This window comes from Anas acuta, chromosome 5, assembly GCF_963932015.1.
Source record: "Anas acuta chromosome 5, bAnaAcu1.1, whole genome shotgun sequence".
Taxonomy (NCBI): Eukaryota; Metazoa; Chordata; class Aves; order Anseriformes; family Anatidae; genus Anas; species Anas acuta.
Window position 1 is genome coordinate 63,772,710 of NC_088983.1, and position 24,320 is coordinate 63,797,029.

The 24,320-nt window shown below is 37.2% G+C and overlaps 1 protein-coding gene and 1 long non-coding RNA gene across 2 annotated transcripts in view; both read right to left on the reverse strand.

Moving 5' to 3' along the window:
* Window positions 1–24,320, reverse strand: part of LOC137858008 (uncharacterized) — a 445,999-nt gene that overhangs the window by 279,542 nt on the left and 142,137 nt on the right. The window lies entirely within an intron of this gene.
* Window positions 1,605–22,978, reverse strand: LOC137857072 (death-inducer obliterator 1-like). The gene is made up of 16 exons (XM_068683130.1): window positions 22,957–22,978; window positions 21,311–21,764; window positions 20,227–20,386; window positions 19,453–19,569; window positions 19,131–19,238; window positions 18,407–18,542; window positions 16,580–17,033; window positions 15,496–15,655; window positions 14,720–14,836; window positions 14,398–14,505; window positions 13,674–13,809; window positions 13,002–13,545; window positions 12,338–12,491; window positions 11,214–11,303; window positions 10,363–10,567; window positions 1,605–4,186 (listed from the first exon to the last, which is right to left on the reverse strand). The coding sequence occupies exons 1-16, from the start codon at window positions 22,976–22,978 to the stop codon at window positions 1,605–1,607; spliced, it is 5,547 nt and encodes a 1,848-aa protein (XP_068539231.1).

The window sequence follows — 24,320 nt, forward strand, 5'->3', positions numbered from 1 at the left end:
CTCAACGCCAAAATAGATTACTTAATTATTCATTTCTCCAGATCTTTTTGGTGTAAAATCTGAAAGTAACTCAAACAACAAAATCTTGAGAATAAATTAGGGCATGTGTTAGAACTGAGAGAAAAAATCACAAGAACAGACTTTCACATGTTTTTCAGAACACCTACAAGTAAGTATCAGTTGGGTGTGGTGGCATCCTGTAAAATACCTTTTGTTAAACAGATGGAAATGAAACTTGTGTGCCATCAGCCTCTTGTGGTGGCATGTTGAGAAGTAGCAAAGCTAGTTAGAAAATAATACACATGTACAGATTTAAGAAATGGACAACGTTTCACTGTAGATGTTTATTCTACTTATAGTAACAAAAACCTGTGAAGTCCCATATTTTAATGTACAGTGATATATTTTGTCATATAAAATACAATTTACAGAAATTTCTATCAAGTAAACCTAAACAAACACACTTGCTTTTTGCATACTTTTACGTAGATCTTTAAATTAAAAACATCTCATTAAGAAAAATCTTACACCATAGTAGATGTTGGCATTTAATACCGCCTCTTTGCATTTTAACATTTTGTCTACGGGTTCAGAATACAGACCAATATTACTAATAATTAATATTACTAAATAATTATTAATTGATAATTATTTAAATTACTAAATAGTTAATAATTAATATTACTGATAATTAATAATTAATATTACCAATCTTCTTTTCAAACTTAATGCAGTTTTATACCTTTTTCAGTGGACAGTCTTATATATACTACCAGCATAAGCAGGGTCTGACAACAGTGACACTTTTTTTTTTTCTTTTTTTTTTTCAAAACACTTTTAGAGTGGAAAGTACAGGAAAATGGAGACATTTCTTAAATTTCCAGCAAAGTTCTGCCAAAAGAAAAGCCAAGAAATGTCCCACATAATTAATTTAAATCGAAGAAATAAATTCCATGGCCCATGTAATAAACTTCTTTTATTTAACAAACTTCTTTTTCTTTCCTTTGGTATACCAATTCATTTGTAGTCTTAGCTCTTTGCCAATAGATGTCTGATTTTTTTAATTTTTTTGCTGGTTATAAAGGTGCTACTTCTATATACTCTTTAATTGCAGGTTTGTAAAAATGTGAAATTAAAAACCCCTCATCCACATGAAAAACTAGGTACGTTTTTTTTCGTTGTTGTACACTTAACAGATGGATTTCAAAACACAAAATACCTGTATATAAAAAGGAAGATAGTGCACTTTAAGCTTATAACATTCCATTTTCAAATCCTCCGTCCAATAATCAGTAACACTGTTCTTCTGCAGCCTTCTCCTAAATACGCATGACCCTTGCATTGTAAAATAAACAAGACAGCAATATTTGACTCCTTGTCAAATATGCAGCAAGTGAAAGTCCAGTATGTTCTTGCCTTTTACCTATTTGAATATTGTCGTTCACAGTTGTTCAAAAATTGCTAATTTGTCAGTACATTTTGTAAGGCTAGATTTACAACAGCATTTTTGCAAAGGTGAGAATATACAGTATATACAGAAGACATTGACTCAGTCCTTGCAGTGGTGTCTATTATCTATGGGAAATATAACAGCAGTTATAGTTCTATGACTGATTAGTGGAAGATGAAGCTTCTGCCTCTGTTGGTTTCTGACCTTCCTTAGGTGTTTCTGGCTTCACCTCTTTACCGATCTCCCTACTTTTACTGCGATCTTTCCGATCTTTTCCTCTTTCACGATCTCGATCTCTGTCTCGATCGCGCTCTTTTTCCCTGCTTCGATCCCGGTCTCGGTCTCTGTCACGATCTCTGTCTCTGCTTCTTGATCGTTCTCTGTCACGTTGGTTTCTGTCTCTGTTTTTATCCCATTCTTTGTCTCTGTGTCTCTCCCAGTCCCTGTCTCTGTTGCAGTTTCTGCCACGGTCTGTTTCCCAAGGTCTGCCATGTTCTCGATGCCTTCGTCTTTCCTCAAAGGGTCTGCTTTGTCGATTCTCTGCTTGCTGAGGCTCTGGCTGATCTAAAACCTTGTCTTTACTTCCTCCTTCGTATCTCTCTCTCTGTCTCCCTTCAAATGTCTGGCCTCTAAATTCAAGATTTTTGCCTTCTCGGAAGTCAGATCCTGACCACTGTCCTTCTGACTCGGGCCCTTGCCCAGGAATACCAGAAAGAGGTGCAGACGGCCCAGCTTCCTCCCACATCTCCTTTCTGTGGCCTGGTGGATGACTGGGAAGGTCCAGGAGTGGTCTTGGGGTTGGCTTCATATTTTGTGGCGACTGTGGTCCATGCTGCGTAGAAAATAAGGAAGGAATGGGGCCCTTTTGACTTCCAAATCTTCCAGGGGCAGATCCTCTTTGTCCATCGTTATTTGGAGAAACATGCTCTTCTGAGAACTGTGGCGCTGGGCCTCTAAAATTAGGTCCATGAGGTCCTGCGTGTGCATTGAGCATCAGTGGTGCTGGAGGTCCTCCTTTCTGCCCAGACAAAGAAAACGGACCTCCAGCTCGGTTCTCCTCAAAGTGCTGTGGGAGAGGTCCACCCTCACCCTGAACTGGTGGAGATTCAGTTTGTTCTACAAATTGATGAGGCTGAGGGTTTCTTTGTTCTTCGTATTGCACCGCAGAAAGACCCCTGTCTGGTTCAAAGTGACCAGGTCCCTTTTCCTGAGAAGTAAACATTGGATTTGCCTCGTTTGACCAGGATACTTTGTGCATATCTTGCAAAGACTGACTGTCATTAGATGTGGAGAAATTAGGCTGAAAAGACGTACTTGGAGGTGTCGGAAGCAGCACTTTACGTAAAGGCCTGGATGTAGAAGGTTCTGCAGAAACTGCTTGACTCACATGTTCCAAAGTAACTTGAACAGTATTTTCAAATTTGCTATTAGGTGCCTCTTTTTGGAGCACTGCAGGAGGCTTTTCACTGGAAACCCAGTTATCACCACCGTAACTAAGCTGAGTAGCAGGAATTAAAGTTTTATCTTCCTTACCAAGTGAAGTCTGCAAAGTGTTTGGAAAACTCGCTTGAGGGTCACAGCTCTGGTTTAAAACTTGTGCTTGCTGATTGGAAGATGAAGGTAAATCTACTTTTTGCGCAGCCTGTTGGTCCTGATGGAACAATTCAGTCTCTATTAGGGAAGATTTTGGTGGAGGTGACATTAAAGCATCAGACACCGAGAAGTGAGCCACTGAAACACCAACAGCTGCTCGTTGTTGTCTGAGGGCTTCTTCTTGCTCCTCAGTTTGTCGTTTCTGCTCTTCTAGTTGTTTGTTTAATTCTTCTAACATTTTTTGCAGTTCCACCAAGGATGAAGACGCAGATAAATCTGGCACATACGAGGCAGGTGTTTCCACGGAAGTGTTTTTAGTGTCTGTATACATTTTGTTAGGTAAATCATCAACCGTAACTTTTGCTTCCTCCAAGATAGTTTTGTCTTCCAGATCATAGGCCTCATCCTTTAGTTCTGCTGTGTTACTGGGCTTCTCCACACTATACAGTTTTTTGCTTTCACCGGTCTGCATTTCAAAAGCTTTCTCTGGATCATATTCTTCTTTGGGATCGTATGGCCTGTCATCCTCCTCATCTTCTATAGCTTTGTCTTTTGACATCTGTCCAAACTGTTGTACAATGGGATCTAGCAAAGGAACAGCTGACACACCTCCATCCACAGCTGCTTTAGCTTCCTGATTTGAAGACTGGACAGTTTCAGTCTCCTTAGCAAGAGGTTCAAAAGTCTTCTTTTTACCAAAAAGTGTCTGGTGGATGTACTCAAGAGGTGTGGTAGTTTTTGAGGATGAAGAATGCATAGCAGTAGCACTTGTAGAAGCGGTAGCTGAAACTGGTGGTGGTACAGTACTTGTGGTTCCACTCTTAGTCGAGGACGGTATTTTTAATACTGAAGGTGTGACTGATGAGGTTTCTGGAACGGGAAGTGGGGGTGGAGGTGGAGGAGATCCAGGTAGTGTTGTACTTACAGCTGAGTCTCCCGAATACAGTGTGTATTTCGGAGTTTTCTTTTCTTGTGAAGAAGCTACTGGCCCCTTAGAGTACAGCGATGTTTCTGTTTCCTCTTGCACCTGAATTCGGCTGCGCTTTTTCTCTATTTTGTCTGTATCCATGGTAGTAGCAAGACGCTTCCCTTTCTGACAGATAACCAATCCAAGAATTAAATTTGGACGTGAAGACTCGAGACCTGAAAGGAAACACAAAGATTGCATATGTAAAAAAACTACTATTTTTTATCTGTGTTCTCAATAGGAACTTATCATTTTATATAATGGCAGCTATGAGTCATAACAGTAACAGTTCTTCTAAATTTCATGCAGTGACATTATCCCATAAGCCTATGTGTCTATATTTAATTACTATTTATATAAATTTGTATACAGTAACTAAAAATGTTTTAATTCTTTCCCTGATATTTTTTTAATATTGCAGTAACAGGTGAATCTTACTGAAAGATGTCCTTGTAAATGTCTCTGCTGTTCAAAAATTAAAGAAAGTTTTCCTATTTTTGTATTATTACTTTCTACTTATTATTGTCCACTTCCTCCCCCAATCAAATATTTCCTTTCTAAATGCTTTGCAAATACCTTATATACACAGAGATACTGATAAGTGAGAAAACCTGGACAAGCAATCTAACTTTCTGTAGGGCTACGTTGGAATTGAAGAACTAGAAATAAAGAGAAAAAAACTAATGCTATTAAAACAAACAAACAGACAAACAACAACAACAAACACTTCACTTTCTGTTACAAAGAAAGCACGAGGCATTGTTAAACTTAATAATTACATTTCTGTTCTAATCTGTGCTAAAATACCGGACTGACATTTACACCATTCCATCAAGGTGACTTTTAACACTGTTGTAGAATTGAGTTTGATGCCACAGACCCTTCCCTAAGTAAGAAATGTGAGCAGAATTACTCCATTGTGAAAGCTTCAGGCTTGAATCCCTGGAGAAGCACTTCCAGAAATGACCGGAAAGTTTCCCATAAAGAGGAAAAATGCAAACAGCTGAAGGTCCGTTTCACATTATTGTATTCCTTCCTTGTACATTCACATTTCCCACAGGCACTCGTGGAAGACAAATACAACCAGAATAAAGAGCAGGGAATAAATCCTTTAACATACAGTCAGTGGCAAATGTAGAAAAAACATATAAAGAGAGGATTTTAACTTCTGGATTTAGTGACTTGAGATCCTCATTTGGGAGCCATATTAATATTTGCATCCAGCAAGGAACCAATAATAGAGAAATGAAACTAACAGCAAAGAGATTTACTGTGGTTATACGATGAGGACTCTAAAACCTACACTGTCCCTTATATTCATGACCCTTAAGTAAGAGTTTAAAAGAGGTGTAATATATGAATTTATGTATATCTTTAGTCTCTTACTAAACAAAACCAACTGCTCACTAAGGAACAACTTATAAATAACTAATTATTGCCACTGAAAACTTCTTGATACCAGCAAAAACCCAAACTTCCCACAGTTGCAGATAAATTCTATTTGCCATTACCAGTCATAAGTATGAACCTTTGCTGAAACAACTGAATTCAAAGTTTTAAGGGGGCTCCTAAATTTACTATCTTATGAGAAAATTACATCAGCTGTTTTTATTTGTATAGCTGAAATTATATTCACGTACGCTAAGAAAGAATTAAATGAGGTAAGCCTATTTCTTAAGTTCAATGTGAGGTTTCCTCAGCAAGAGGATTATAACCAGGTAAATCAAGACGATGACTTCTTCAACACAGCTTCATTAAGCATAAAGATTTCATTAAGCAGTAACCTGCCTAAATTCTGAAATTCTGTGTTCTTCTGACTGTGACTGGTAATAGTGCAGCACGCCTGTTTTAGCCACATAATGGAGAGACCAGCAAAATCTGGTTACTCACTAGAAGGTCTTTGCAAAAAGACAGAAAAAATTGGGGCCAATGCAAAATCTACTTGAAGTTTCCTATCAGAAGCAGCTCTCATTTTAAGTATTTGGAAAAAAAATAACACTGAAATTTGATTGAATGCATTCTAGCTCCACAGCTGATTTCAGATTACTTCAAAGTTCAGTGTTTGAGTTTTACATAGTTCTGTGGTTGAGAGGATGTTGGCCATGCTGGTTTAAATAAACTTCTATTTTTCATTTAGTAGCACATAGTATTTCCTACTTGTACATTTAAAATTCAGTGCCAAGCTTTTTCCTCCAGATCTAGTATTTCAGTATTTTGTGTTGCCAATTTTCACTTTCTTCCATGGTTAGAAATATATATATATATACACACGAATTATAAATGCATCAAGAAAATGACCTAGCTATACTAACCAAAACTAAGACTTGCTTATAATTTAGTTTGCTTATAATTCTATACAGATTGCCCTTGTGAGAGGGCAGGGACGGCAAGATGTACAACGAAAGGAGGCAGGACAGGAACTAAACAAGTAATTCTCTTTGGTGAATCTAAGATTATTTGGAAAGGATCACAAATCCTTGATTCACCCAGTTAAAAACTCCTTTCAACCCACTGCCTAAAAGCAATCCTAGCAATTCTGATCACTATAGTTTACTACCCCAGATGAAGTTACATTAATACATAACATCAGGGCATAGCTCAAAAGACAGCTTACTTGGGAAGACTGTGTACACTCTGAAGAGACTCAATAGTTAGGTATGATTCACTCTGAGTGACTGCTTTACATTTTTTCTTTATCAGCATGTGAGTAACGACTCCACATTTGGTCAGCATCGACCCGTGCAGAGGATCTCTCAAATCTGTGTTCACCCTAAAACTCCTCGTAAGCATTCACTGTTCTTCTGTCGTTAACGTATTGGTTATCTGCCCTTCTGCAGAGACCTGTGATTTATCCAACTAGTCACAACATGCATCTCAAACACTGACTAATTGAAACGAGCAGGTTTCAAAAATCTATTGGACTGTGTATCTAAAATTAACAGCAAAAAGATAGAAAAACAGTTCTGAATCCCTGTAAGAGACAGAGATCGTCGCTAATAAAATCAGAGTAAAACTTAAACACACGTTCAAGATAAATTCCAAAGCTAAATTAACAACGGTTATAACTGAATCTGTTTAGTTTGGTCAGAGAAGAAATCCATTAAAATTTTACATTTTGATACTGTAGTTTTCAACAGATGCCTAACCCAGTTTCTAAATTCATTCAATCCAAAGCGATCACACAGTAAGTGCTTCTTTTGGATGGAAATATACAGCCAGACCAGCACTTCAAAGCTCAGTCCCATTCCATTTCCATATCCGTAAATAGGTTTCAATATCCATAAATAGGTTAAGTGCCTAATTTTAGGTAATAACTAAATGAAAATGTTGGCTGCAGTCTCCAACTATTGCTCAATAACTATCTTTCACAAGCAAGCATTTTAAGTGCTGCAAGCTATGTTAGTAGCTTTTGATGCTAAATTATTTATAAAATATTGTTAAATGCATTCTGCATTTGAAGACCATGATGGTGTTATCAAGTTACATCCTGTAATTAAATCTATTTAAACAAGATGTATTAAATATTACTATGGGATTAATATTTTTTTTTCGTTAAATACGTTTTTTATTTTCATGAAATCAGTTTTGCAGTATTTATCTACGTAATGGCCACATATTGTCCCTACCATCCGCAGCTGCTAGGAAGTTAACTGTACCACTAAGGATACATCCCTAATTTCTGTACACTGATGGCAAAACTTAGGGAACAGACCTATGCCACACTTTTAACTGCAGAGACCAATACAAGCAAAGCTGTAATCATTATCAACACGCCGTTTAAATACTTGTCCCAGTTAATTGTGAAAGCATGATTGAAAACTATCAAGTTGGTGTATCTGGATTCAGTGATAGAGATCACTTCCACCGCTGTAACACTGCTGCACATTACGGTACATTTGCTGAATGGGAGTGGCTGACATCAAAAATATGTTGTTCTACTACTGCTGCTTTCCATACTGGTATGAGTACTCTAAATATCTTGAAGAGATTTCATGCCTTCATACTTAAAAACACTTCCAAGCTTAAACTAACGGAAGAGATACTGCGGCATGCCCTCTGCTGATACACTTTTTAAATTAAAATTCTTCTATATTAAATATGTATGGTACCCGATACATTGCCAACATTGCCAATAAATCCCTCCATAAGTGCGTCTTCCTAGTGCTAATAATGACTGATTATACCTTTTAATTTTTTTTCAAAGTGTTTTCAGATCTACAGATGAAAGTGCTAAATAGTGTTGTGTGTATGTGAAACGAGACAAACAAATTCACACACAGTAAACTACCAGAAAAAAAAAAAAAAAAAACACAATGCAGAACATCCCACCAACAGATAATATCTGGTAATAAATATCTGAGGTGGTTGAAGTGAATAAATGTGAATATCCTTCCATGTTCCTCTATATCACCCATGACAAAGTTTTGTAGATCTTCTAGGCACTACAGCAGGTCAGAGGTCCTCAGTTGTGTTCCAAATCCAGTCCATCAGAAAACAGGATTCATAACAGATTCATAATCCGTATGCACCTGATGGAGCTGGTTGATACAGCTGGAATATCTTCCAGCTAGGACTTCTGGAGTGATGGGATTATTGTCCTCCCCCTCCTCCCGCCCCCAGTCATATTTATCAAAGTATCTTACACTGTCATGTTTTTTGAGTACTTGCTAAACTCTATTTGAAGGTACACACATTTAAGGAGACAATGACCACTTTCCCAAAAATATCTTTATTGGGTATAAAAAACAGTAAATTCCATCAGATGTCAGTAACAAGTATGTATTACAAGTCTTTTACGCTGCGGTATTAATACATGCCTGCAAGTGTTTATACCTATGTTTCTTCTGGGCAATTACCTCCAGTTTTGAAAGAACTTTTCCTATTTACATTTTGTAAAAACCAGCCTGACATTCCTCATTTCTATACTAATACTAACAAGTCTGTCTACTTTTGCCAGGCCTCCACTTTAAAAGCTTCATTTGAAATGAAATCTACAACAGAAATATAAAAGATAATGTACAAGGACAGCCTATGTTTGCTCAAGAATGCAAGGAGGGGAAGATCATTTAAATGCTTCCCTAGAGCAAGTTAAGACAGGCTCAGAGCGTATGAGAAAAATCTTGTCCAAGAACACAAAGCAAGCGCCCTTTGCAATTTCATGCAGGAAAGAAGAGTATTTTCCTAGCATTACATTACTTGTTGGTGGTGTTTTTTTGTTATTGTTTTTTAAGTCGTATGCCATTAACATGTGAAAACCTGGCCAGGCAGAACACACCTCTGTTTATGAATATAAGCCCTGAGAATGCTTCATTGAGTTTAGTCCTAAACTTGTATTTGGGTAGCAGAGGACAGTCAGCTTGTCAGAAAGGTCAGCTCCTTACATGTTTTAATGTGTAATTATTTTGCGCTGTTTAGTATTTTGCAAACCATCCTTACAACAATGCAGTATTGCCTTCATTGTAACGTGTAGCTCTTAAGCTCCTCAACCTGTTACTCTAGATGAAAAAAGGTACTTATTTGGAAACTAAGCATATGCACCGCCTCCATCCTCAGATGAAGGTGACTTCAAATTTTGTAATATAAAGGTGTTTCACATCTGAATTCATTCTCATTTCTTCTGTTTCCATGTTCAGTGCACAAAGATGGAGCAAATTCAAGCCATACATTACTGCTGATAACTCTAACTAAAAATAGAAGAGCGTAATATATACCAACCTATACCACCTACTGTCTGCCACCTACGCAAAAGGAATTTGCCTGCTCCCAGGCAAACCAATGTTCTGAAGTCAGTGATTTGTCTGGAACTTGATCCAGGTAGCACAGAATATTTCAGACCCCGTGTACATGCATATTGCATGCACAGCGTAATACATACCATGAGATAACAACAATGTAGTGAAACCATAAACGTTACCTTTGTCTTCAGAGATTTCTTGACTGCTCCGTGGGATAAGAGTCTCCTATGTGATTTAGGGGACAGCACATGGCTTGTAGGGACCTAAAACTTGGTGGATTTATGGGTTGTTGAAAGTAGGGTCGGTTGAATGTTCTCATAATGTTTGCTTGTTTGTCTCAATATAGTGGCTGTTCTATGTACTCCATTTTATGGGTAAACAAATCCTCCTAACAGCAGAGATTTATCTTGTTGGAAAGGCTATGTGAGTTTCAGACCATGGCACCTTGAGATGATTGACTTTGCAATTTTTTCCTATATGCACACTTTTAAAATCTTTTTATAAAATTATATATTTTTTAATTATGCTTACATTAAACATTCAAAACCAATTGGTCTCTGATTTACTCGTTTTGTAATTTTGCCTAGCAGTTAACCTCCCCTAAATTTTGTGCTTACCTGGTCCCTTAAAGGGCAAGAGGTTGGAAGGAATTGGGTCCTTAGAACTCAGTGGGATCAGGTAGAGATTCTTGACATGTCTGTTGTTATTAGTTACAACACCAAAACAACGACGACTGCTAAAATAGGAGTAGAGAGAGATATAGGCAACTTCTTCTTCTTCTGTGGCAGGATGGAAACGAATCAAACGAATCAAAAACAATTCCTGAAATACAAAATCAAAGTGGAAAAATTCAACCTGTAACACATCAGCAAATAAAATCGTTTTCCACTTTCATCCAATATAGGATGAAAGTCTGGAGCAGCTTTAAACCAAGATTTAAGAAAATACTGTCATTCAATTGGTAATATTAAACCAGAATCAATTTTGTCATTTTCAGAAAGACCAACTATTTACGTATCTCACATCAAGCTACACCTCTTTAGGTTCAGAATATTCAAATAATTAGGAAAGAAATGGAAAATTCTTAGATTATATTTGCATACCGTGCTTCATTTTTACTAAATCCATCAGGGTTTTAGTAGTAAAATTTATTACATACACTTACTAATAATTTCCTAGTCTTTTAAAATTGAATTTCTATCTTCAGTAACTGAATAAATAGATTGTTTATATTCAATCATTAAAAAACAATAGGTTGTATGAATGTTTAACTACTACACAGGGGAAAGACGATTGGCAGCTCAACAGGCAAACCTGTTTCTTCAATAAATCAAAAATTTCAATGGAATAAGTGGTAGCAGTAGTTTTCCAGGTGTGATCGACATCAATATAAATTAGTAACAAGGAAATTCTATCAAAAGCCGCTGTGTATTTCTTCCTGGTTTTCCAAAGGATTTTAAGTAAATACCTTACAAAGTGAAGATTTGAGTTTGCCAACATAATCCCAGACTGCCTTCGGTGAGATCTTCCCACCAATATGAATCGTGTCTGGTAAATCCTAAACAAGAAGCATTACATGGTCGTATAAGAAAAGGAAAGAGAGGCTACAGTTTTGAACCAGCACAGATTGCCCCATCCCAGTAGCTTAGGCGATAATACAGTACTATGTTTTACTAAACTTGCACATATACATTCCTAATTTCAGACAGGCTGTTTCCAAAATGCAAGGAGTTCATTATGGCATATTACTGGAAGGCTGGCAGTACACACAAAACAGAAAAAGCACTGCCTGACGAAGATAGCAGTGGAAGGTCAAATACTTTTGTATGCCTATCAGCCGATTCTATTTGTTAGCTTTGCTTTTACAGGGAACCTGTTATATGTAGTATAGCTTTTATCTACGCTTTCAATTTATCTGAAATTTTTGCACCCATATGAATTCTAGTTAGCTTCCTGTCATGATGACAGTGAAACCTGTTCTAGCAAAAACAACAAGAGAGCCACCAACCCTCCTAAGAAAAGACCTAAACTACACGCCTGAAACCCTCAATCACAACAAATACACTTCTTCAGAGAAGTTAAGAAACTGCTCAGTTGTTTCATCACAAGCTGTCATACTACCTCATTAGTTGAATGTACACCCTCCCAAAATATAAAAGCAGTTGCATCAAAGTTAATCAAAGCATGATATTTTTAATAAATGGCCAAACTTTTCTAATAGATCACATCAGTGATCCATCCATCTGTTTGTGAGCAGAACAAGGCATCTCTTTCAAAACACATGCTGATGATGCTTCTCGTCAAAAACTGATCTTGAAATCAAGCTATTATTCTATGTTAGATACTAACATATATATAAACATATTAACAGACATGAGAATTCTTCACAAATACGTGAGGAATTTTTTTAAAAGGCTTTCTCTCCTCCCCCCTGCCTCAGGCTACTGTTCCTATTACTACAGGAGATTACTAAAGGGATGCAATTTTTTTTTTTTGTTACACGTCCAATATAACAACATACACAGTGACCCCAGCCTTTCTAACAACAGGAACTGCAATACATTCTAAACGCATAAACATGTCAGTGCTAACCTCACTAAGATAATCAAAGCACCCGGAGACAGGATATGCTTTAGCGATAAATTTGGCCACACTCTGCAGATTAATAAATCCTTTCCAAATGGTGTTGAGGCGAGAGAGGAAGAGAGAAGTGTCGCTGCCTTGAGGTGAGCGTGGCTCAGCAACACTGCAAAACAAATCCAAAAGAGAAACGTTATAGAGCACAGTAAGAATGCTTCCTTCTTCTTCTTTTCTTCCCTCCTCTTATTGATCAATTACTTTATTTTAAAAAAGCAAGTAACAGAAGCCTTAGTAAATGCTTTGTTAATGTTTTCCACTTTCATCCAATATAGGATGAAAGTCTGGAGCAGCTTTAAACCAACCCTCACAAACACTTAATATATTTGAATGCACATGCAGATTTAAAGTCAAATATCTTATAAGTTTTATTTATCTGTTAAAACACATTGAAGAATTTTTACTGTCAATATATCACGATGCTCAGAAAATTTTACCAACTAGAGAAGTTAAACAAGGAGATGACAAATTAAAAATTTAAAGTTCAGGTAATCGCATTTAAAGTTGAACATGCCTTTTGATTATTGGCAGGGGAGGGTAAGAAGCAAAGGGGGACAAACACACTGAACATAGCGAGACCAGAGATTCAGTGGCTTAGCTTCCTATTAAATATACACACCTGATATTGGGTGACTGATGAACAGCTAAGTATCTTGGATCTGGTGAGGACGATGGCTTTGTTAATATTGATTTGGGGACAGTCATAACTGGTTTTGACATTTCCTGCTTTGTCTCCCCTGTTAAAACTTCACCAGATGCAGTACCAGAACGCAGGGCTGTCGTCGTACTACCAGAGGAGCCGCTCATTGGTGTTCTAGGCTCTCGGCCAGAAACTGTTACAGTTGTGACAACTGCACCAGTGCAAGAGGCAGGAAAAGTCGAAGGTTCTTCAGATGAAGTATCTGTGTTGCCATGGCCTTGGGTTGTAGGGATGTAAGTTCTTTCTAAGCTTGACTGGGAAACTGCTTCTGCTGCAGGTGCAACTTCGGTTTCCTCTGTGTTTTCAGAGGCGGCCTCTTTAGCAGGCTCCGCTGCTGCTGCTGGTGCAGAACTTTCATATTTTTGCTGAACTTCTGGTTTAGATTTTGACACTGCTTTTTTAGCAGAAGCCATTAATTTTATCTTCTTCGGTGGTAATTCATCTTCAGATGCTGAAATCTGACCTACAAAATTAATTTTAAAGTGTTTTTGATTACTGTTTAACAATGAAAAGGTCTGAAGAGAAAAACAAGTAAGCAAGCAATGCTCTTAATAATTCTTTTACTTCAGACAAAGTCAACACTGTAGATACCTGTACAGATTTTGCAGTTCAGGTCAAAAAGATGGGCTCGATGTTCATTTCTTGCATCCTTCAACATACTGCTAAAAACGTCTAGAGAAGGAGCACTATTTACATTTTGTACAGTTTGGGTTGACTTCTGCTGCTCCTGGAAATGAACAAACACAGAAAACATTCTGGTTGATTGCTAAATTCAATCATAAAAAAATACTTTTGAAACCGTTAATTCCGGTTCTTTAAAAAGATATTAAGGGCTGTGCAGAACTACTGCTCTGAGCAGCACTTACAAAAAGATGGAATTTTGAACTATTCTTCCCCTTTTATCATTTGTTTAAGAATATCATGTCAAACAGAGTTCTCAAATAGTATTTGTCCTCATTTCATTTCATGTAATTCTGAAGTAGATACTATCACATTAACTGCTTCCTGAGAATACAGAATTGTAATACTGATCACATTTTTGGGGGGGAAAACAATTGGCTAAGATTTTGCTGTAAACTGAGGCAAAGGTCTGAAAAACACGCATCATCTGATATTTTAGAAGCACATGCGATATATGCCCGATATTAGGTTGTTGCATTCCTTCAAACCAAAAGGAAAATGCTCATAGCACACCTACTAGGTGATATTCTTACAGTTCATTGAAACAACCTGCATTTCTGATACAAAATTTGAGGCCCTAGTTAGCATTTATCTCCCTTGGCACCTCCATGCTAAAGCAATAGCTAATACTTACATCAGAATCAGACACCGGGGGAGAATCTTCCATATTTACATCAGGCACTTGTTCCCGTTTTACAGCTGCTTTCTTGATCTCGTGTGATTTGTTTCTTGACTCTAACATCTGAGAGAAACAAAAACACTTTAGTAACAAGTCTGCATACTGATTTTATAATTTTATTTTGTATTTTCTTATCAGTTGGCTAGTGGAAGAGAAAAAGCTTACGTTATTCATATTTCATTAGGAAGAAAACAATATATTAATTATGGGTGGTAAGGGCTGGTGAAGTTACTGTTAGTTCATATCTAAGGACACACTGGAGAATTGTATTGCTTACCGCTTTGGCTGGTTTCTCCTTCCATACAAACAGTTCTTTAGATAAAAGTTCTTCGGGTTTCATTCTCACTAGTTTTGACACTGAGATTTCTCCACGAAGAACACGATGAAGAAGTCCCTAAAAAAAACAAACAAAAACCACACTTTGTTGCCATGCTGAATAACTTAAGCAACTAACATGATTTGCAGTGCTGGACTGTCAAAACCCTTTCAGGTTTCTTAATTCCCTATTAAAAATGCCAGTTAATCCTAAGAAAACTTAGCACGGTGCAGCAACCAGAAACTAATGATGAAATCATCATGAAGTAGGAATTTTCCACATTTCCATAAAATATACTATCAATTCTACTGAACAGGAATTTCGAGAGGTGAACTGCCACTCCTGTTTCATATCTATAGTAGAATTTTTTTTAAAGAAATTACGTTGTCTAGTCACTATTCCCATCTGCACCAGCTTCTTTTTCCTTTAAAAGATAAATTATCATGTACACAAGTGGTCTCCCATACAAACCACAGAACGTCACAGAAGAAAAACATTTATTTTTTTTCTAAGAATGCCATTCAATAAACAAATATTTCACTACAAAGGCCAATCTTAATAAATACACACGATCCAACTGGACTTCCATTCCAACTGGATTATTTAATATTTGAATAGCTTTAAAACAATTTTGTAGAGCATAATTCATAAGTCTCTCTCTTGAAACTACATATTGATGTATTATTTAAAAAACAGAATATATTTCAGTACGTTTACTGTTTAAGTAAATTCCAAACCTGATTTTTTGGGTCCTCGAGATCGAACATGATGCTACGGTATTTACTCTTGTATCGGTTGTCCGTAACTTGAAACAAATTAAACACCTCCTTTTCAATATTGAGTGCTACTTTCCCTACTTCACTCTCTGTCATGACCAGATCATCACTTTCATTGACTCTGTTAAAAACAAGAAAGGGTATGCGCATTTACGTTAGGCACAAATTCTTCAGGCAGCATTCATAAAAACTAAATTTTCAGAGGAAGGAGTTAACCCCGCTTTTATTCACTCAGTGAGGACTTCCTTAAAACACATTTCAAAGCCAAAGTCTATCTCAGGACCTCAAAATGTCAACAATGGCAACCTTTTGCTACTGTCTACAGAAGACCACGGAAGACAGCCTTAACGAACTGAAGCCAGGTCAGTCCTTACAAATCCTCCTACTCATGACACTGCAATTAGTTTTTTGTTGTTGTTTTTTGTCATGAGCTACTGAGGGAGCTAAAACACTTCAGTTTTAATCTTAGACCCTCCACTGTGAACAGCATTTCTATTTCAGAGACACTACCAGAGCACAGTGGCCTAAGTCTTGACAGCTGACAAGAGCTTTAATATTTGTGGGACAATGTTTCAGCTTTTTTTTTTTTTTTAAGAAAAAAAAAAAAAGTAATACAGTTGCTAACTTTGGGAGAAGAAGGAACCTCTGCCTCAGCAAGCCCTTCCAACCTTTCACTGTGATATTCCCTACACTATGCTTCGTACAACCCCTACATCTCCAAACACCACCATTGCCAGATATCAGCTTCAGGTCACCTGCATTATAAACATCTCTATGCTGTGATTTAATTCTTCAACTGTAATTGTCTCTCACTACAAATGGGATAGTGACGTTTTTTTAAAGGCTTTTTCACATGCCCAATTATTTGGCATCAGATTTTTTATTTTTAATAAAGCTCTAATGCTAAAAATACTTGTAGTAATTTCTAGCACAAATTAAATCCCTTAGTAGCACTTAGCAAGAAAGAAACAAAACTCTGCAGGCTAACGCTTTACTTCTAGTTGTAGTTTCCTATATAAAATAAGTGCTTTGAATTCCCACCCACCTCTTCCATAACATTTCTTTTAGGGACTGACGAATATTTTGTCGAATCTGCGAGTTGGGCTGCGACTGGATAGGGCTAGCTTGTGTTTTTGCTTGACTACTTCCAGATGCAGTAGAAACGGAAGACGGCGAAGGCCTTTTGAGTCCTCCAGCCAAACTGGATGCAGCTAGTTTTTTGGAAACTGGCGAGTCATGAGAAGAAGCTGCTTGTTTTGAAGGAACGCCGCCTGTTGAGGGCGATGGTTTCTTGGGAATTTCACCTTTGAAACTCCCAGCAGGTTTAAGCGTCTGCTTCATTAGTGATGTGCTAGACATGGAAGGGGACTTCTTTGGAGGAAAATTTTTAGTGAGGGAAGATGCATGTTTCTCCACCATAGATGCTGAAGCAATAGCTTTCTTTGATGCCCCTATAAACTCTGTCGCTTTATCTTTGTTTCTCTTCTCTTCCTTTTGAGCTGTTAAAACAAAGAAGAAAATGCAGTATTAAATGCTTAACATTATAACTTCCTGTTTATGAAGACCAGCTGTCAACCTATAAGGAAGTCTGTGAAATACCTCTGGAGAACTACCAAGTATATAATTTAAGCCATTCATTTTTAAAGCCTTTTTAAAAAATGTGTAAAAGTTGACTTTTTTAAGAAGAAGTTTGCCTTTGATCCTGCAGAGAGCACTTCTCAGAGACTGTCTGAAGAGTTTAAAAGAGTTGCATTTTGGTTGTAAAGGTTGAAAATCTCAGTCACAAGCTATGCAAGAAAATTAAAAAAAAAAAAAAGACACCACCTTCAAAGATTCCTGAGTTGGACTTCATGATTAAGCTTCAAAACAAACAAACAAACAAACAAACAAACAAACAAACAAACAAACATTTTCACAAAGTCTTTAAAAAAAAAAAAAAAAAAAAGCAACACAACCCATATCTCACATTTAAGCAGAAATCCTTGCTCCAAACTTTCTACTTTAAGGAGCAAGCAAAGAGAGTCAAGTTAAACAACAAATCAATTGCTTAAAATTTTAAATATACGTTCAAGCCATTTGGTTGCTAGTATGAGTATCACACTCTCGCTATAAACTATCAGATCTTCTCATTTACTTTCCAGTTAAACTCTAGATTTAATACTATAATATTTAATAATTAAATATTAAAACCATTGCTCAAACTGCGGCTATTTAATTCCCACCAACTATTCCATTCACAATATCCAAAACTGCCATTTAATGTTTTTTCTAACATCAATATATTGACAATACACATAATGCACAAGAAAATTTACAAATTACAAGCGAAGACTCCATATACTGAAGTTATAATTGCACAGGACTTTAAAAACAAGCATTTCTGTAGGTTGCATTTCACCTGTCCACATTTTGGCACTGACGGGAACAGTTCAGCAAAACGTAATAAGCCAAAACACACTCTCCATCCAGCAAACGTCATGTGCTCCACTTCAGTTTGCCAGAAGTATCGTTTACAGGACATCAGAGTTACCGTGAGCAGAGTTACCGTGACACATTTGTTGTGAAAGCACAACGGTTCCGAGGGAAACCAAGAAACAACTCCGGAGATGAAGTTGTTCTGATTAGAAAAGCTAAAGTTACTTCCCCAAAAGTCTTTTTTCTCCTCATAAATCTGCATTTGACTACTGACCAGTTTGTGATTTCTTAATTTTTTAATTATTATCTGATGTTTTTAGCTAGCAAGGTCTTGTAATCAGAATTAGCCCCAATTTGATTACTGTTTAAAAATGAAAAGGTCTGAAGAGAAAAACAAGTAAGCAAGCAATGCTCTTAATAATTCTTTTACTTCAGACAAAGTCAACACTGTAGATACCTGTACAGATTTTGCAGTTCAGGTCAAAAAGATGGGCTCGATGTTCATTTGTTGTATCCTTCAACATACTGCTAAAAACGTCTAGAGAAGGAGCACTATTTACATTTTGTACAGTTTGGGTTGACTTCTGCTGCTCCTGGAAATGAACAAACACAGAAAACATTCTGGTTGATTGCTAAATTCAATCATAAAAAAATACTTTTGAAACCGTTAATTCCAGTTCTTTAAAAAGATATTAAGGGCTGTGCAGAACTACTGCTCTGAGCAGCACTTACAAAAAGATGGAATTTTGAACTATTCTTCCCCTTTTATCATTTGTTTAAGAATATCATGTCAAACAGAGTTCTCAAATAGTATTTGTCCTCATTTCATTTCATGTAATTCTGAAGTAGATACTATCACATTAACTGCTTCCTGAGAATACAGAATTGTAATACTGATCACATTTTTGGGGGGGAAAACAATTGGCTAAGATTTTGCTGTAAACTGAGGCAAAGGTCTGAAAAACACGCATCATCTGATATTTTAGAAGCACATGCGATATATGCCCGATATTAGGTTGTTGCATTCCTTCAAACCAAAAGGAAAATGCTCATAGCACACCTACTAGGTGATATTCTTACAGTTCATTGAAACAACCTGCATTTCTGATACAAAATTTGAGGCCCTAGTTAGCATTTATCTCCCTTGGCACCTCCATGCTAAAGCAATAGCTAATACTTACATCAGAATCAGACACCGGGGGAGAATCTTCCATATTTACATCAGGCACTTGTTCCCGTTTTACAGCTGCTTTCTTGATCTCGTGTGATTTGTTTCTTGACTCTAACATCTGAGAGAAACAAAAACACTTTAGTAACAAGTCTGCATACTGATTTTATAATTTTATTTTGTATTTTCTTATCAGTTGGCTAGTGGAAGAGAAAAAGCTTACGTTATTCATATTTCATTAGGAAGAAAACAATATATTAATTATGGGTGGTAAGGGCTGGTGAAGTTACTGTTAGTTCATATCTAAGGACACACTGGAGAATTGTATTGCTTACCGCTTTGGCTGGTTTCTCCTTCCATACAGACAGTTCTTTAGATAAAAGTTCTTCGGGTTTCATTCTCACTAGTTTTGACACTGAGATTTCTCCACGAAGAACACGATGAAGAAGTCCCTAAAAAAAAAAAAAAAACACACTTTGTTGCCATGCTGAATAACTTAAGCAACTAACATGATTTGCAGTGCTGGACTGTCAAAACCCTTTCAGGTTTCTTAATTCCCTATTAAAAATGCCAGTTAATCCTAAGAAAACTTAGCACGGTGCAGCAACCAGAAACTAATGATGAAATCATCATGAAGTAGGAATTTTCCACATTTCCATAAAATATACTATCAATTCTACTGAACAGGAATTTCGAGAGGTGAACTGCCACTCCTGTTTCATATCTATAGTAGAATTTTTTTTAAAGAAATTACGTTGTCTAGTCACTATTCCCATCTGCACCAGCTTCTTTTTCCTTTAAAAGATAAATTATCATGTACACAAGTGGTCTCCCATACAAACCACAGAACGTCACAGAAGAAAAACATTTATTTTTTTTTCTAAGAATGCCATTCAATAAACAAATATTTCGCTACAAAGGCCAATCTTAATAAATACACGCGATCCAACTGGACTTCCATTCCAACTGGATTATTTAATATTTGAATGGCTTTAAAACAATTTTGTAGAGCATAACTCATAAGTCTCTCTCTTGAAACTACATATTGATGTATTATTTAAAAAACAGAATATATTTCAGTACGTTTACTGTTTAAGTAAATTCCAAACCTGATTTTTTGGGTCCTTGAGATCGAACATGATGCTACGGTATTTACTCTTGTATCGGTTGTCCGTAACTTGAAACAAATTAAACACCTCCTTTTCAATATTGAGTGCTACTTTCCCTACTTCACTCTCTGTCATGACCAGATCATCACTATCATTGACTCTGTTAAAAACAAGAAAGGGTATGCGCATTTACGTTAGGCACAAATTCTTCAGGCAGCATTCATAAAAACTAAATTTTCAGAGGAAGGAGTTAACCCCGCTTTTATTCACTCAGTGAGGACTTCCTTAAAACACATTTCAAAGCCAAAGTCTATCTCAGGACCTCAAAATGTCAACAATGGCAACCTTTTGCTACTGTCTACAGAAGACCACGGAAGACAGCCTTAACGAACTGAAGCCAGGTCAGTCCTTACAAATCCTCCTACTCATGACACTGCAATTAGTTTTTTGTTGTTGTTTTTTGTCATGAGCTACTGAGGGAGCTAAAACACTTCAGTTTTAATCTTAGACCCTCCACTGTGAACAGCATTTCTATTTCAGAGACACTACCAGAGCACAGTGGCCTAAGTCTTGACAGCTGACAAGAGCTTTAATATTTGTGGGACAATGTTTCAGCTTTTTTTTTTTTTTTAAGAAAAAAAAAAAAAGTAATACAGTTGCTAACTTTGGGAGAAGAAGGAACCTCTGCCTCAGCAAGCCCTTCCAACCTTTCACTGTGATATTCCCTACACTATGCTTCGTACAACCCCTACATCTCCAAACACCACCATTGCCAGATATCAGCTTCAGGTCACCTGCATTATAAACATCTCTATGCTGTGATTTAATTCTTCAACTGTAATTGTCTCTCACTACAAATGGGATAGTGACGTTTTTTTAAAGGCTTTTTCACATGCCCAATTATTTGGCATCAGATTTTTTATTTTTAATAAAGCTCTAATGCTAAAAATACTTGTAGTAATTTCTAGCACAAATTAAATCCCTTAGTAGCACTTAGCAAGAAAGAAACAAAACTCTGCAGGCTAACGCTTTACTTCTAGTTGTAGTTTCCTATATAAAATAAGTGCTTTGAATTCCCACCCACCTCTTCCATAACATTTCTTTTAGGGACTGACGAATATTTTGTCGAATCTGCGAGTTGGGCTGCGACTGGATAGGGCTAGCTTGTGTTTTTGCTTGACTACTTCCAGATGCAGTAGAAACGGAAGACGGCGAAGGCCTTTTGAGTCCTCCAGCCAAACTGGATGCAGCTAGTTTTTTGGAAACTGGCGAGTCATGAGAAGAAGCTGCTTGTTTTGAAGGAACGCCGCCTGTTGAGGGCGATGGTTTCTTGGGAATTTCACCTTTGAAACTCCCAGCAGGTTTAAGCGTCTGCTTCATTAGTGATGTGCTAGACATGGAAGGGGACTTCTTTGGAGGAAAATTTTTAGTGAGGGAAGATGCATGTTTCTCCACCATAGATGCTGAAGCAATAGCTTTCTTTGATGCCCCTATAAACTCTGTCGCTTTATCTTTGTTTCTCTTCTCTTCCTTTTGAGCTGTTAAAACAAAGAAGAAAATGCAGTATTAAATGCTTAACATTATAACTTCCTGTTTATGAAGACCAGCTGTCAACCTATAAGGAAGTCTGTGAAATACCTCTGGAGAACTACCAAGTATATAATTTAAGCCATTCATTTTTAAAGCCTTTTTAAAAAATGTGTAAAAGTTGACTTTTTTAAGAAGAAGTTTGCCTTTGATCCTGCAGAGAGCACTTCTCAGAGACTGTCGGAAGAGTTTAAAAGAGTTGCATTTTGGTTGTAAAGGTTGAAAATCTCAGTCACAAGCTATGCAAGAAAATTTAAAAAAAAAAAAAGACACCACCTTCAAAGATTCCTGAGTTGGACTTCATGATTAAACTTCAAAATAAACAAACAAACATTTCCACAAAGTATATATACGTTCAAGCCATTTGGTTGCTAGTATGAGTATCACACTGTCGCTATAAACTATCAGATCTTCTCATTTACTTTCCAGTTAAACTCTAGATTTAATACTATAATATTTAATAATTAAATATTAAAACCATTGCTCAAACTGCGGCTATTTAATTCCCACCAACTATTCCATTCACAATATCCAAAACTGCCATTTAATGTTTTTTCTAACATCAATATATTGACAATACACATAATGCACAAGAAAATTTACAAATTACAAGCGAAGACTCCATATACTGAAGTTATAATTGCACAGGACTTTAAAAACAAGCATTTCTGTAGGTTGCATTTCACCTGTCCACATTTTGGCACTGACGGGAACAGTTCAGCAAAACGTAATAAGCCAAAACACACTCTCCATCCAGCAAACGTCATGTGCTCCACTTCAGTTTGCCAGAAGTATCGTTTACAGGACATCAGAGTTACCGTGACACATTCGTTGTGGCAGCACAACGGTTCCGAGGGAAACCAAGAAACAACTCCTGAGATGAAGTTGTTCTGATTAGAAAAGCTAAAGTTACTTCCCCAAAAGTCTTTTTTCTCCTCATAAATCTGCATTTGACTACTGACCAGTTTGTGATTTCTTAATTTTTTAATTATTATCTGATGGTTTTAGCTAGCAAGGTTTTGTAATCAGAATTAGTCCCACAGCCCCATCTGCAGAGAGCTATGTGCTTCCCGGGAAGGATGCAGAAATTCAACTTTGGTTAATTTCACCACAAACCAAATGGACCCTTTTGGTCTTCCATACCTGCTACAGTGAGAGCAGACATTATCAGGAAGGGTCTAACAACCGATTTTTCTCAGACTTGAGGGGGACAAAGGTAGGGAGCACCCTTCTGAAGCCCAGTTCGCCCAGTTCAAGAAATCCTATAACAGCATACTGTTTGAATAGAAATACACCTCAGAAAGGGGAAGATTTGGATTACCTAAGAAACAATGTCACTACTCATTTCTGAGTGAAACAGCCTTCCCACCTTTGCCGGTCGTTAAATTCTGTTAGACGCTGAGCATTTGTAGTAGGCACCTCCAGCAGAACGCAAGCTTGTAACGAGCTGCACTACACTGCCTCTTACTGCCAGCATGTTTCACCACCAATACACAAGCTGGTGGTTAAGATGAACCATAAAACCGATGCTGTACCTGAATTTTCATAAGGCTAGGCAGAGAAGCAGGTGCTAAACATTGCCTGGAATACAAAGTGAAGAGGAGGATGCAGAAGCACTAGCTATGTGGATCCACTGTGAGTGGATGCCTTGCTAAAGCTTTCTGAGGGAAAATTATCTGAAGTGTAAGATGAAACACACTACATTAAATCATTCCAAAGAGCGTGAAGATCTTACTAGAGATTAAACTTCTTGTTCACCCACTGTTCCCGTACTTTTCCCTAGGGACTGGTCTCAAGTACTGACAAACTGAACACAAACCCGGGGGATGTTGAGCTGGACTCACACGGACTTCTCTTCTGTTTCTAGTATCTCCCAAAGCCTACCCCACTAACCTTACACTATCCGTCAGGAGGCATTGAGCTATCCCAGGAAGGAGAACAGGGATCAGAAACTATCAGTGACATTTTCAGTTTGGTCTAATGAGGCACCTGGAACTTAATACACTGAGGTAAAAAGCTGAACTACTTTGAATGAACAGTCTTGAAAAGCTAGAAGATGAATATCCAAAATATGTGTACAATAAGGTTGTGAGAATTTCTCTACTTCTGGTTCCTGGTTTATCTTCTGCCCAGACTTGTCTCTTCAGGCCGGTGGGACAGCGCACCTCTGTCTCACTACGGAGCGGCAGGACAGCACAGCTCAGGGTTCAAAATGACCACAGGACAATTCGGTCCTCGGTGCTATGATTTTAGTTCTTTTGGGTTGCAGCAGAAGTACAAAACATGAAATACTAAGCTTACATTCCGTACTTACAGTTTTATCATCTGTTCAAATTAGTTAACAAGCACGCTGATAGAACTAAGAACAGCAGTTAAGATATTGTGTGTATAAAAAATATATCCGTGCCCCAAACCTTCCTGTGTTCCAACGGCTATATCATGGTAAAACTATATACATGTAAAATAAATAAATAAATGGCACTAGCACAAAGGTAGATTGAAGTTCC